At 36.8% G+C, this 12,767-nt stretch overlaps 1 protein-coding gene across 3 annotated transcripts; it reads right to left on the minus strand.

The window, feature by feature from the left end:
• Positions 1–1,395: 1,395 nt before the first annotated feature.
• On the minus strand, positions 1,396–12,333 carry arl4aa (ADP-ribosylation factor-like 4aa). 3 transcript variants are annotated; one of them, XR_008633498.1, is made up of 3 exons: positions 10,584–10,770; positions 2,372–6,018; positions 1,396–2,315 (listed from the first exon to the last, which is right to left on the minus strand). XR_008633498.1 is itself a non-coding variant. In XM_020930870.2 (2 exons), exon 2 carries the CDS (start codon positions 5,930–5,932, stop codon positions 5,330–5,332), a length of 603 nt encoding a protein of 200 aa, XP_020786529.1. In that variant the 5' UTR covers positions 5,933–6,018; positions 12,286–12,333; the 3' UTR covers positions 1,396–5,329. The 3 variants fall into 3 exon arrangements, 2 of the variants coding, with proteins under 2 accessions (XP_020786529.1, XP_020786528.1); XM_020930870.2 differs by lacking the exon at positions 10,584–10,770 and adding an exon at positions 12,286–12,333 and having other exon boundaries at positions 1,396–6,018; XM_020930869.2 differs by having other exon boundaries at positions 1,397–6,018.
• Between the last annotated feature and the right edge of the window lie 434 nt (positions 12,334–12,767).

Here is a 12,767-nt window from a genome sequence, read left to right on the forward strand (position 1 = left end):
AGACAAAGCAATAACATCTCCATGGAGAAAAGATTTTGAAAAGCTCCACCAGAAAAGTTACACAATGTTAACCCAATTAACATGCCCAAATTATATTTATTCACGTTACCATAACGTTTCCATAGAGATCAGCAAAAAATTGACCCTTCATAAAAACGTACACAGTGCGCTTTTAAATAAACGTACCCATTAAAAAGTAAGATAATAAGTATTTCAAACTTATTTTGAGAACTGTAACATAATGGTCTAGAAATGAAACTTTAAGGTGCAGTGCCTAACTTTTCAAGTACGATGGAGATGCTATTACTTTGTCTGTAATGTTCCACAATATGGTATTAAATTTATACAAGATGCATTTATTTGATTATGGTTTTTTATTGTGCAAACATACCTTTAAAAACAAGCATTCTTCTTCACAGATCTCACCTGTAAGTTGGCCAGGTGTTGTTTTCTCCTTGTTACTATGGAGACTGAAAGGTTTTGTGCCATACTTTGGAAAATTGGAGGTAAAGTAATAACATGGAGACAAGTAACTGGCAGGCCTCTACCAGAAAAGTTACACAGTGCACTTTTAATAAATGACAAAACTATAGTAAAGATGCACCGTGTAACTTTTCTGGTGGTGGGTTGGTCTGTCACCTGCTTGTTTCTATGGCTATGTCTTTGCTGTGCCTGGAATGTTCCACAGTATAACATTAAACAGCTTTACTGTACATTTATTCAATTACAGGTGGTTTTATAACTCAAAAATACCTTGAAAAACAGACATTCTGACTGTGAGCGGGGTCACCTCTCCACAGATCTGATCTGTAACTTGGTCTGGTTTGGCCTCCATGAAGATAGTCAGGTTTAATACCATACTGTGAAACATTCCAGAGAAAGCAATAACATCTCTATGGATAAAAGCATTTGACGAAGCCTCCACCAGAAAAGTTACACAATGTTAACCTAATTAACGTGCCCAAATTATATTATATTTATTCACCTACAAGAAAGTTATTTACATCAAAACTGACTTATGTAAGAGTAAATTTAACTTAACCACTGTTTTGTACAGATTTTGTACTTTACCAACTACTAGGGATGCAATAACCAAAACATCATGATATTATATTGTCAAAAGTCTCTCAATAATATCGTGGGCCATCACAATAATAGTAAATTACAAGTTTATTTGCTTAAATTCATTGTTTTGGTGCAGAAATAGCTAAAAGAAACTACATAGACCATGATCCTTTGCTCTGTTTCAGTCCAGTTTACAAGATGAAATTACTTATTAAACACTTTTAGATCTTAACTCTTAGGTTTATGACAGAACAAAAGGTTTGTCGAGGCATTTTTAAAGGAAATAAGTAGTATATTGACAATTCTTCAACAATAAGATTCGAAAAGCCATTCTTTGTTCTAATTACATTTTATTCAAAACAAGATAAAGCATAATTTGTCAAAACATTGTGTAATCATATTTTTATTTTATTTTATCCGTAAATCGATTTTGTTCATGTAAAAAAATCGTCCAACGTACAACTCCCCCTACAAACAACTGTAAACTGTGAATGTATCAACTAAAGTGCATGTTTAAAAATCTAACATAGCGCAGCAAGCTAACGGAAGCTAACGGAGGCTAACGGAAGCGAATAGCAAAGCCAAGGTACACAGTAATACTTCACAGAAAAGTCCAGTGTAAAAAAAAAAAAATGGAAATACACTTAGGGCAACAAAATTCATGAATATTACTATTTTGTCATATTTCATAAAGCCCCGTAACACTTATACAGATAGACATTGTGGTGCACTTTTTTCCTGCTCATAAACCATCTTAAACTTCTCAAAACACTTCTTAAATATTTTTGGTAAAATCTCCATCTGCGTTCTGGAACTTTCTACACAACATCCAGTGCTTTTGTCAACGTGGAAAATTCATATCTACATATCTATAAACGTTCTTCTATATTTCTTTCGGTGTATCCTCGGTACTCACTTCCAAACCCTTCCGACCTACTGTACGAGTCAAAAGTTTGGACCTCGTTTGTGTATCTTCTTTATTTATTTTCATGGCGGTTTACGTTGTAGATTCTCACTGAAGGCATCAAAACTATGTTTTTTGTTTACCATATTTTCATACATCTTCAAACAAACAAAATGGCTGCCGTTTGTTTTGATCACTGCATTCCTAAACCCCGACATGGGACTTCAAAATATCGATATATCGTATCGTTTAATGTGCTGATACAGTATCGATATCATGGGCTACTGTGTCGTTATATTGCCAAGACTATTTTTTTGGTACATTTTACTAAATTATTTTGTTACAGCTACAGTTTTGTTGCTTGTTTAGAGGAAGGAAATTCATTTATGCGACACATTTGACATTTTCAATGTTTTGATGAGTAACTTTGCACAAGAAGTGGTTTAACAAAGACTTTTACTACCACAGCCGTGATTTAGCCTTTTTTTAATTGAATTGTATCCAATCAATTTGAAATATATCATATCGAATCCAAAGCTCTATGTATCAAGAATATGTATTGTATCGGCAACTTCTCAATGATACTCAGCTTTAGTCATGATACTAAAATTTCAAACTCAATTTCAATACAAAGGAATAAACTCAATACTTAATATTGATTCTGATACCACAATGATAATTAAAAAGATTATTTATTTAGATTTATTTTAACATTTAATCATAGTACTTTCTTTTATATCAATGTGGTCTTATATCTGTAATCCCCAAGTTTTTTAGTCTATATAAGATTAATTTCTGTGCCTGTGAATGTGACTTTTTTTTTGTATCAATACCTGCTCAAATGAGTATCTAGTTTCGATACTAGTTTTAGTATCGATCAGTATTTTATTTTTGATACTTTTGATAACCCTACATGGCACAACTTTAAGTGAAGACAATTTCTGGTACCTTTATAAGAAAAAAAAAAAAAAAAAAACATTGAGAAGGGTTGTCAACAAAGGCAAAGGGTGGCTACTTTGAGGAATTTGAATTGAAAATATATAAAAGAAATATTTAGTAGAGTTATTTCACTTTTTAATTTCATTTGCTATTCAGTTCCATACATCTTGCTTCATAAATAAGATGCCTTCTGTTTGTATCTAAAATGTAAAAAGAAGAGTAAAAACAGAATAAAGAAAAACAACACGTCCATGTCCAAACTTTTGCCTGGTCTTGTTTGCTAAAGCTCGTGTGCACTGATAAAACTCAGCAGGGCCACTGTAGACATTTGAATCCCTTCAGGACAACAGGATCTTTCATTGAAAGTACAAAGGAGTGGACACAACTTTTGTCATCGATTACAAAGTTTAAAGTTTTTTTTTGTTTTTTTTTGTTTCCTTTTTTTCCAGAAATGACGTCAACCTAGTATCATTCAGCTACCAGGAAATGAAGCATCTCACCTCCGAGCGTTTCTAGACAAAAATGTGTATTCTAGACCAGATTTTTTTGGTTTAGCGACAATTTTAGCACTAACATTAGCTCTAGTTTTAAAATGCATCCTCTCGACTAGATTAGCATGTGTGAAAGTGCGGACGTCAGCAGCGGGCTAACAGGCACCCCAACCCAAGATCATGAGGTGATAATGGAAGACCTCAAGTTACAAGTGAAAGTAACTCCAACCCAAACCATGCTGACTAAGGAGTAATATGAGCACCTAACTAGAGGATTAAACTAACTATGAACCTAGTTAAGATCTGGAGACGTGTCCCCAGGTTAAAACCCAGTGCCAGTGGAAGAATTAGATAAACGCAGAAGACAGTTAAGTTTTACTGTACCTCTACTTGGAATTCTTTTGTTCTTTAAGAGCTTTCTGAGGTATTTAAGTAGAATTATTTCAGAATAAAATTATAACTTTACAGGTGCATTGTGTAAGTTTACCGGTGGAAAAGCAATGACATCTCCACCACCAGAAAAGTTACACAGTGCACTTTTAAGTTTAGTTTTGTTGTCAGAGTTAAATATTGTTGTTTATGTCTCTTGAAAGTAACTTAGAACCAATTGTGCACATTAAAGGTCCATTGTGTAACTTTTCTGGTGGAGGGTCCGTCAAATGCTTTTCTTCGTGGAGATGTTATTGCTTTGTCTGGAATGTTTCACAGTATGGCATTAAACCTATCTTCATGGAGACCAAACCAGACCACGTTACAAGTCAGATCTGTGGAGAGAGTCACAGTCGGAATGCCTGTTTTTCTGTGTATTATATGTATTTATATATTTATGTATATATTTTTGAGCTAGAAAACTATCTGTAATTGAATAAATGTAAAGTAGAGCTGTTTAATGTCATATACTATTGAATATTCCAGGCAGAGCAATGACATCTCCACAGAAACAAGCACGTGACAGACCCCCAACCAAAAACGTTACATAGTGCACCTTTAAGTATTTTAGTATAAAATTACAACTTTAATCAAAATTCTTATTATTCTTACACTTTGTTATCCAAACTGTTCCCCCTTTGGCTGTTTCTGCTTGTACACTGTAGTGCTTTCCTCTCTCAAATGGGGGCAGGAGCCAGTACTTTATACATTATATTGTACTTTTTTAGCAACAAAATGCATTATTCTGCTGTATTTATTTATTTACTACACTGCAGAATCCACAAATTAACCTCTGTGACTTAACCTGTCCCCATTTCAGTTATAAATTCTAGGCTACAGGTTCCTTTCAAGTGACATCGCAGTTTTAAAAATCTGACTCTTGTGAGGTTAAGTCATGATATAATATTGTTACCTCCTCAAAACATACCCGAGCTGTGTTTTGTTTCATTCCCACGTTATGAGTAACCCTTTATTATTAGTCTGTCTACATCTCCAAAGCTTAAAAATGATCTGTTCCAACTTGTGATGTCATAGAGCAGTAGTTTTAGTAGTTTTTAGTAGGTGAATGAATGTAGTGAAGGTGTGTGGAGTTCAAAAACACTATGGAGCACTTTCTGGAACTGTGTTTTCTGTTTGAGAGAAGAACTCAGCCTAAATATGCAGGGTTTGTGTGTTAAACATGTGTGAATGAAACAAAACACAACTCCAGTTACGTTTGTGATGAGGAAACATCATAACGTAGAATCAGAAAATGGCGTAATATTGGTCCTTTAATATGAAAAGTTTGTGCACTCAAGTTTGTTTAATTCTATTTTGGATAAACCTTAAATCTCCCGTAGAGTTGTTTCGGCCCTCGCCCTCCATCTGAAATCATGACATCAAATTCTCTAAGGTGAACGTCGTCATCTAAACCCCCGCCTTTTCCCCATCCACTCCTCTATACCACCAAATCCTTCACATAAAAAAAAAACAACAACACTATATGTCCCTCCGCGCCTCCTTATCTCTTCTTCTTCTGCTGCCTTAGCGCTTTCCTCCTCTTCTGGATCATATCGTGCAGTCTCTCGATCCCCTCCCGCAGGCCGTCCCCGATGATGGCGCACGTGGGCTGCAGGTGCCAGGGGGTAGCGGGTCCTAACTCCTTCAGCGCTAACAGTTTCTCGATCTCCTCCAAACCCAAGGCGTGTCTCAGGTCCTGCTTGTTCGCCACCAACAGTATGGGAACGCCCTGGTTTTCCGACGTTTTCGCGATTTTGTGGAGTTCCGTTTTGGCCTCCTCCATGCGCTCGGTGTCAACAGAGTCTACGACGAAAATTATTCCGTCCGTGCATCGCGTGTAGGATTTCCAGAGCGGGCGAAGTTTCTCTTGTCCGCCGACGTCCCAGAAATGGTAAGTGACAGTCCTGTGGCCCCCCAGAGAAACTTTGACTTTTTCAGTGTTGAAGCCTTTAGTGGGGACAGTGTTCACAAATTCGTTAAACTGGAGTCTGTAGAGGACCGTGGTTTTTCCAGCAGAGTCTAGTCCGAGGATGGCGATGTGAAAAGATTGGAAGAAGGGGACGTTGGAGAGGAAGTTGGGCTGTTCTGATAATCCGTTCCCCATCTTTAAGCATGGGGAAGGACCCGGAGGTAGAATCCAGAGAATAATCCTTCAAGGTGGTTGTATTCCAAAAAGATCCTGGCGGTTATCTGAAAATATAAACAGATTTAGTTAAAAAAGGCACAGTACATGTATTTGAGCACAATTTGCACAAGTTAGAGTTGTCAAAGTTATCGAAAATCAGATACTAACTGATGCTAAAACTCGTATCGAAACTAGGTAATCATGTAAAGATCCACTGTGCAACTTTTCTGGTGGAGGGTCTGCCATCTGTTTTCCATAAAAATGTTCCATGGTATGACAATAAACAGCATTTATTCGGGTTTAATAGGAGTTTTCATCGTTAATTCCTTTTGCGACTAGGGGCGACTCTCCACGAATCTAAATTGGAATGTGGCAAAGTGCTGTATCCTGCCGGTTTCTTTTGTGATACATGGGTTTAAGCTATACTGTGGAACATTTTAGACAGAGCAATAACATCTCCATGGAGACGAGCATATGGCGGACCCTCCACTAGAAATGTAAATATCAATACTGAAAAAAACCCAAAACAAAAAAAAAAAAAAACTGTTTCACCTCGAGTTTTGTTAGAACTTGTGTAAGACCACATAGAATTATAAACAAATTGTATTATTTTGAGCTGAAAATGACTAAATTGTGAAAAAAAAGAAAAGCTTTTAAAATAGTAGTAGTCAGGGCTGGGTGTCATGAATAAACTGCTGATACGATACATACTTCGATACATAGGCCAAGATACGATATGGTTTTTGATACAGTGCACTTTTGATTCAATATGATATATTTCAAGATGATGCGATACAGTTCATTAAAAAATAAAGCTTAAATCTTATACTAAAAGTCTTTATTAAACCACTAAGTTCATATCAACACATGAACACTCATTTTACTCAAAACAGTGAAAATGTCAAGTGTATTGCATAAAGTGAACTTTCTGCAGACGAGCAACACAACTGTAGCTCTTTCACAAAATAATTTAGTAAAATATACCAAAAGAATACTCTTGGCAATGTACAGCAGCCCACGATATCGATACTGTATCATCACATTAAACAATACGATATACTGATATTTCAATATTGTTGCACACCCCTAGTAGTAGTAGTAGTAGTAGTAGTAGTAGTAGTAGTAGCAGTAGTAGTAGTAGTAGTAGTAGTAGTAGCAGTAGTAGTAGCAGTAGTAGCAGTAGTAGTAGCAGTAGTAGTAGTAGTAGTAGTAGCAGTAGTAGTAGTAGCAGTAGTAGTAGTAGCAGTAGTAGCAGTAGTAGTAGTAGTAGTAGTAGTAGCAGTAGTAGTAGTAGTAGTAGTAGTAGTAGTAGCAGTAGTAGTAGTAGTAGTAGCAGTAAGTAGCAGTAGTAGTAGTAAGCAGTAGTAGTAGTAGTAGTAGCAGTAGTAGCAGTAGTAGTAGTAGCAGTAGTAGCAGTAGTAGTAGTAGCAGTAGTAGTAGTAGTAGTAGTAGTAGTAGTAGTAGTAGTAGTAGCAGTAGTAGTAGCAGTAGTAGTAGTAGTAGTAGTAGTAGTAGTAGTAGTAGTAGTAGCAGCAGTAGTAGCAGTAGTAGTAGCAGTAGTAGTAGTAGTAGTAGTAGTAGTAGCAGTAGTAGCAGTAGTAGTAGTAGTAGTAGTAGCAGTAGTAGTAGTAGCAGTAGTAGTAGTAGTAGCAGTAGTAGTAGTAGTAGTAGTAGTAGTAGCAGTAGTAGTAGTAGTAGCAGTAGTAGTAGCAGTAGTAGCAGCAGTAGTAGCAGTAGTAGTAGCAGTAGTAGTAGCAGTAGTAGTAGTAGTAGTAGTAGTAGTAGTAGTAGTAGTAGTAGTAGTAGCAGTAGTAGTAGTAGCAGTAGTAGTAGTAGTAGTAGTAGTAGTAGTAGTAGTAGTAGTAGTAGTAGTAGTAGTAACAGTAGTAGTAACAGTAGTAGAGTAAATACAGTAAAGTATCAAGTCTGTTCTTTAGTATAGAATTTTTTCTTGACACTAGCTGCAAACAGATGTGTTATATAAGTAGCTTTTGAGGTCAAAATAAAAACAGTTGTGTGCTGTTTTCATCTAATTATTAAGCGTTTTATTGTCCGATAATCAGGAATATGGGTTAGCATGCTAGTTAATTTAAGCTTTACCGCCAAACCAAAACTCCACACTGGTCTCTTAAAGTAGTGAAAAGTGCTTTTAAACTCATTGTGGTGAATCTTTTTTTTTCTTCGTACTTTAAAAAACCCTTGCAATCAAGACGTAATCTTAAAACAATATACAGAAATTCACACGCAATAATAAAAATAAACAAATAAAAAAGATTACAAGATTGCGGTGAATAATTAGGACACTTGGAATCCACAAGATAAGTGAGGAGTAACTTTGGAACTGTTCTGTTTTTAAGCTTTTAAACTGTTTGGCGAAGGTGGAGTCCAAAAGGCAAGAAAAGGACTGTCATTATGAACCATAAAAGTGAGTCAGCTCTATTAAGTCAACAAAGGAGAAGAACAAACGTGACGTGAACCACTGCTTCCCAGGCATCTATTATCAAGTTGAATCAAGGCACCGCAGTGTTTTGGGAGCTAAACAAACTTCACCAGAGCAGCCTAGTAAATAAAAGGTTACACTCACTGTTTATTATAGACGTTTGGCCTATTTAAAGGTTCTGTGTCACGAAAATTGACTCTTGTGAGCTTTAAGTCATGTTAGAATGCCGTTATCTCATCAAAAACATACCTGGAGTTGTGTTTTGGTTGAGGAACCCTTTATTATTTGTCTGTCAACATCTCCAAAGCTTAAAATGTTCTGTTCCGCAATGTCATGAAGCAGTAGTTTTCAAGTTGACAGCTCCTTTTGTTCAGTAGAGATTGGCAATTCTAGGGCTGAACTTATCCAAATGATTCTAGTAAAAAGGTGTGTGGAGTATTAAAAACATAGTAAAGCACTTCCTGTATAACCACATGACATCACAAGGTGGAACTGTGAACATGTGTGAATGAAACAAAACATAACTCCAAGATGTTCATGATGAGGAAACGACATTATAACAGCTCAGGAAATAGCGTAATGGACTCAAAAGAGTATCTGGTTTTGAAATGAGTTTTAGTATTGATAAGTGTCTAATTTTGGTTCTTCTGACAACACTAAAAGGAAGTTGCATAGTGGAGTCTTGGGTGTGTTTTGTCACACTTCTAATATTTCGAAATAGTGCTATGTTTGTAACTTGTGATAGGGAAATATAGTTACACCACATTTTTTCCACAGACGTATGCCGTGTGTGGGGTTGCAAGATTGATCAGAATTGAAATCGCAAAGGCTGCAATTTTTTTCCAAGTACCACTTATGACAAAATCTCCCGTCTTATTCTGCCTAAAAGCCTCTTACCCTGTAGTTTAGATCTGTACATGTTCTGAAATGTGATTCTTGGATTCGTTTATCAGCTCAAATTTCAGATTTTTGTCAATTCTTCTGGACACGTTTAAACACATCGCAAATCTTGTCATGAAAATCTCAATTAGACATTACTGAAACATAACCGAGCTTTTCAGAGGTTTGTAACTCTACTAATATCGGAATTAAATACTCATTTGAAGTGTCGATACTAAAAAAATATTCCGTAAAGGTCCTAAATTACGCAAAATTGACTCTTATGAGCTTTGAGTCATGTTAGAATGCTTTTCTGTCATCAAAAACATACCAGCAAGTTGTGTTTCGTTTCATTCACAAGTTTGAGCAACCCTTTTTGTAATTAATTTCTGTGTCTACATCTCCAAAACTCCAAATGCTCTATTCCACCTTGTGATGTCATGAAGCGGTAGTTTTCACATTAACGGCTACATTTTACCTTTTGTTTAGTAAAAATTGGCAATTCCAGAGCGGAAATTATCCAAATGATTCTCTCCAAAGGATTTGTAGAGTTTAAAAACACAATGGAGCACGTCCTGTATCACGTCATGACATCACAATGTGTTTTCTGTTTGCGAGAAGAATTCAGCCTAAATATGTTGGATTTGTGTGTTAAACCTGTGAATGAAACAAAATACAACTCCAGGTCTGTTTTTGAGGAGGAAACAACATTATAACAGATCAGAAAATCGCGTAATATGAGCTCTTAAATATAGAAATCAAGTTTGAAATTTGAGCACCGTGACAACACTAAACTCCACACCGCTCTCTGCCACCAAATCTGAAACAAGACACCCTCTCTGCTTGGATAAATTAGAGTCTCCCCTTTGTTTTGCCTGCATTTGCTGTTGTCCAGGTACGGGTAGTAACGGAAGCTATTAAGTTACAAGCTCCAGAATCTAACAATACGCTCGGGGGCCACTATAAAACAGAGCTAGGGGCCCCCACTGTGTATGAGGTAGTAATTCTCTGCGGGTTTATCCGGCTTGCATGTCGAGTAGTCCTGGGTAGAGAAGCGAATTATGCTGACACGAGACGATTTTTCATTTGTGGCTATTGTTCTTTTCAAAACGCACGAAATTACGCAAATACAGGCAACGAAAAACAACATTTCTGTCGTTGTTAAAGCTTACAATTTTGATAGCTGTGTAAAAATGCTAAAACTGACAGATCAACGCTGGCTTATTATCCGTAACCAAGCACAATGCAGGTGAATAGCTCCACAACCGCGGCTAGAAAAGCTTAGAGCACGCTTTCAGTCAGGTTACCCACCGTTTGCGCCGTCCGTGCGTAAATCTCCAAATTCCCACTCGAATCCGGTATTACCCCGATTAAAAACGTTCCATCTACAACATTTTGTCCATTCCCACTTCAAAATCTCTCATCTCGATCCGAAAAACTCCCAGCTTCGTCTAGCCTCGCTCGCCTCCGCCGCGTCTGGCCGTATTGTGAGCGCGGAGAGGCGGCTGCTGCACTGTCTGCGAGCCGCGCCAGAGTCCACGCCCACTCGCGCGGAATACCCATCTGCTATTGGTCCGCGGGGGGAGATCTCTGACGGCTGATTGGTCCACGAAGCTGTCACTCAAGATACTACAATGGATAAAGATCACCTGTTGCGCGCGCTGTCCGTCACCCTATTTTAATAACTTTTTGTTGTATTATAAAAAAAAAAAAATAATCAATGAATGAATTAACAAAATTAGCCTATGATTAAACTTTAAAATACACAATTAGGATAAAATTTATTTTTAAAAAAAAGGAAGCAATGTCACATATTTAGCTTAATTTATACTTTTATAAACGAGTAGTCTTGTGAAATTACTGTACAAACTACTGCAAATACTGTAACTACTACACAACTACTGCATTAAGCCAACTACTATGTGTAACCTGTGTAGGCCTATAAAGTACTAAGCCTACTAAAAGAAGCCTAATTATTCACATTACTCCACAGTATAGAAATACACTTGGTAATCGCAATGGGGACGGGTTAAAGGTCAGATCTATGGAGAAGAGAGTCAGGACATGGTAAGAATTCATGTTTTTAAGGTATTTTTGATTTATAAATCACTTTATTTGTACAAACGCAAATGAGATATGTTTAATGCCCTACTGTGGAACATTCCAGGCAAGATAAATAGCATCTCCATGGAGACAAGCAAGTCCCTTTCACCATAGAAGTTACACAGTACACATTTAATGAATTCACCATTTAAATTTAATCACAAACAATAATTTTATAGTATATTTATGATTTTGTTTGCAAATTATAATCTAAATAACACAAGTTTATTGCTAAAAAAATTCCAAAAAACTAAAATTATGCAGGAAAATAGTAGTTGCTTCAAACTTTAAAATACACAATTAGGCTAAAATTTATAAGAAAAAGGAAGCAATGTCACATATTTAGCTTAATCTATACTTTTATAAATGAGTAGTCTTGTCAAATTACTGTACAAACTACTGTAAATACTGTAACTACTACACAAATACTGCATTAAGCCAACTACAATTTGTAATCTGTGTAGGCCTATGCAGTACTAAGCCTACTAAAAGAAGCCTATTCATTTACATTATTCCACAGTATAGAAATAAACTTGGTAATCACAATGGAGACGGGTTAAAGGTCAGATCTATGGAGAAGCGAGCCGGGACATGGTAATGATTCGTGTTTTTAAGGTATTTTTTTATAATCAAGTATATTTATGATTTTGCTTGCAAATTATGAAATAAATAGCACAAGTTTAATGCTAAAAAAATACAAAAAACTAAAATTATGCAGGAAAACAGTAGTTGCATTTTGTGTTCGTAAAACGCGCGTACCAAAGTAGCTTAAATTAAAAAAAATAGCGCAACAATTAATGAAGTTGACTGTAGCCTGGGGCCTATTCGTAAATAATTAGCCTATGCAGACAAGACTGGGCCTGCTAAAAGATCAAATACAAAGCTAGAAAGTTGCATCAGATGTACTTACGGTATGGCTTAGTCAGTGGCAGCGGCGTACTCCCTCTGGCTCTCCCACACAACTGAACGTGTGCGTGCGTGTGTGTGCGTGTGTGTGCGTGTCACTAGCCCCGCCCCTCTGTTTTTCTTCAAACTGATTGGCTGACGAACAAGAAAAAAACTCGGTACCGGATCCGCCCACGCAGCACGCCTGACAGATAACAGCTCGTAACGGCCTCTTACATAATGCGTAAAGTTTATTTTTCCCCAGAATGAGACCACGTTTAAGTAGGAAATGGAGCGATAAGTTTGTGATTAAAGCGTTAGTCAGTGTGTTGCGGATGTGCGGGGAAAGGCTGCGTGATAGAGCGTGAAAAAAGGTTAGGGCTGCTGGATTACAACATGGTGAAGAGGAGGATGGCCTAGTCATGTGTTAAACGGGGTGTGAGGTTTTAAAACACCCAAAGCACATGTCCCTGATTTACCCGGGATAGTCCCTGTTTTGAGCCCTGT

This window comes from Boleophthalmus pectinirostris, unplaced genomic scaffold (genome assembly GCF_026225935.1).
Source record: "Boleophthalmus pectinirostris isolate CB_2022bp ecotype Guang Dong unplaced genomic scaffold, ASM2622593v1 HiC_scaffold_6, whole genome shotgun sequence".
NCBI lineage: Eukaryota > Metazoa > Chordata > Actinopteri > Gobiiformes > Gobiidae > Boleophthalmus > Boleophthalmus pectinirostris.

Excerpts from the sequence above, each read along its gene's own strand:
- arl4aa (XM_020930870.2), bottom strand. The coding sequence starts at position 5,932 with ATGGGGAACGGATTATCAGAACAGCCCAACTTCCTCTCCAACGTCCCC.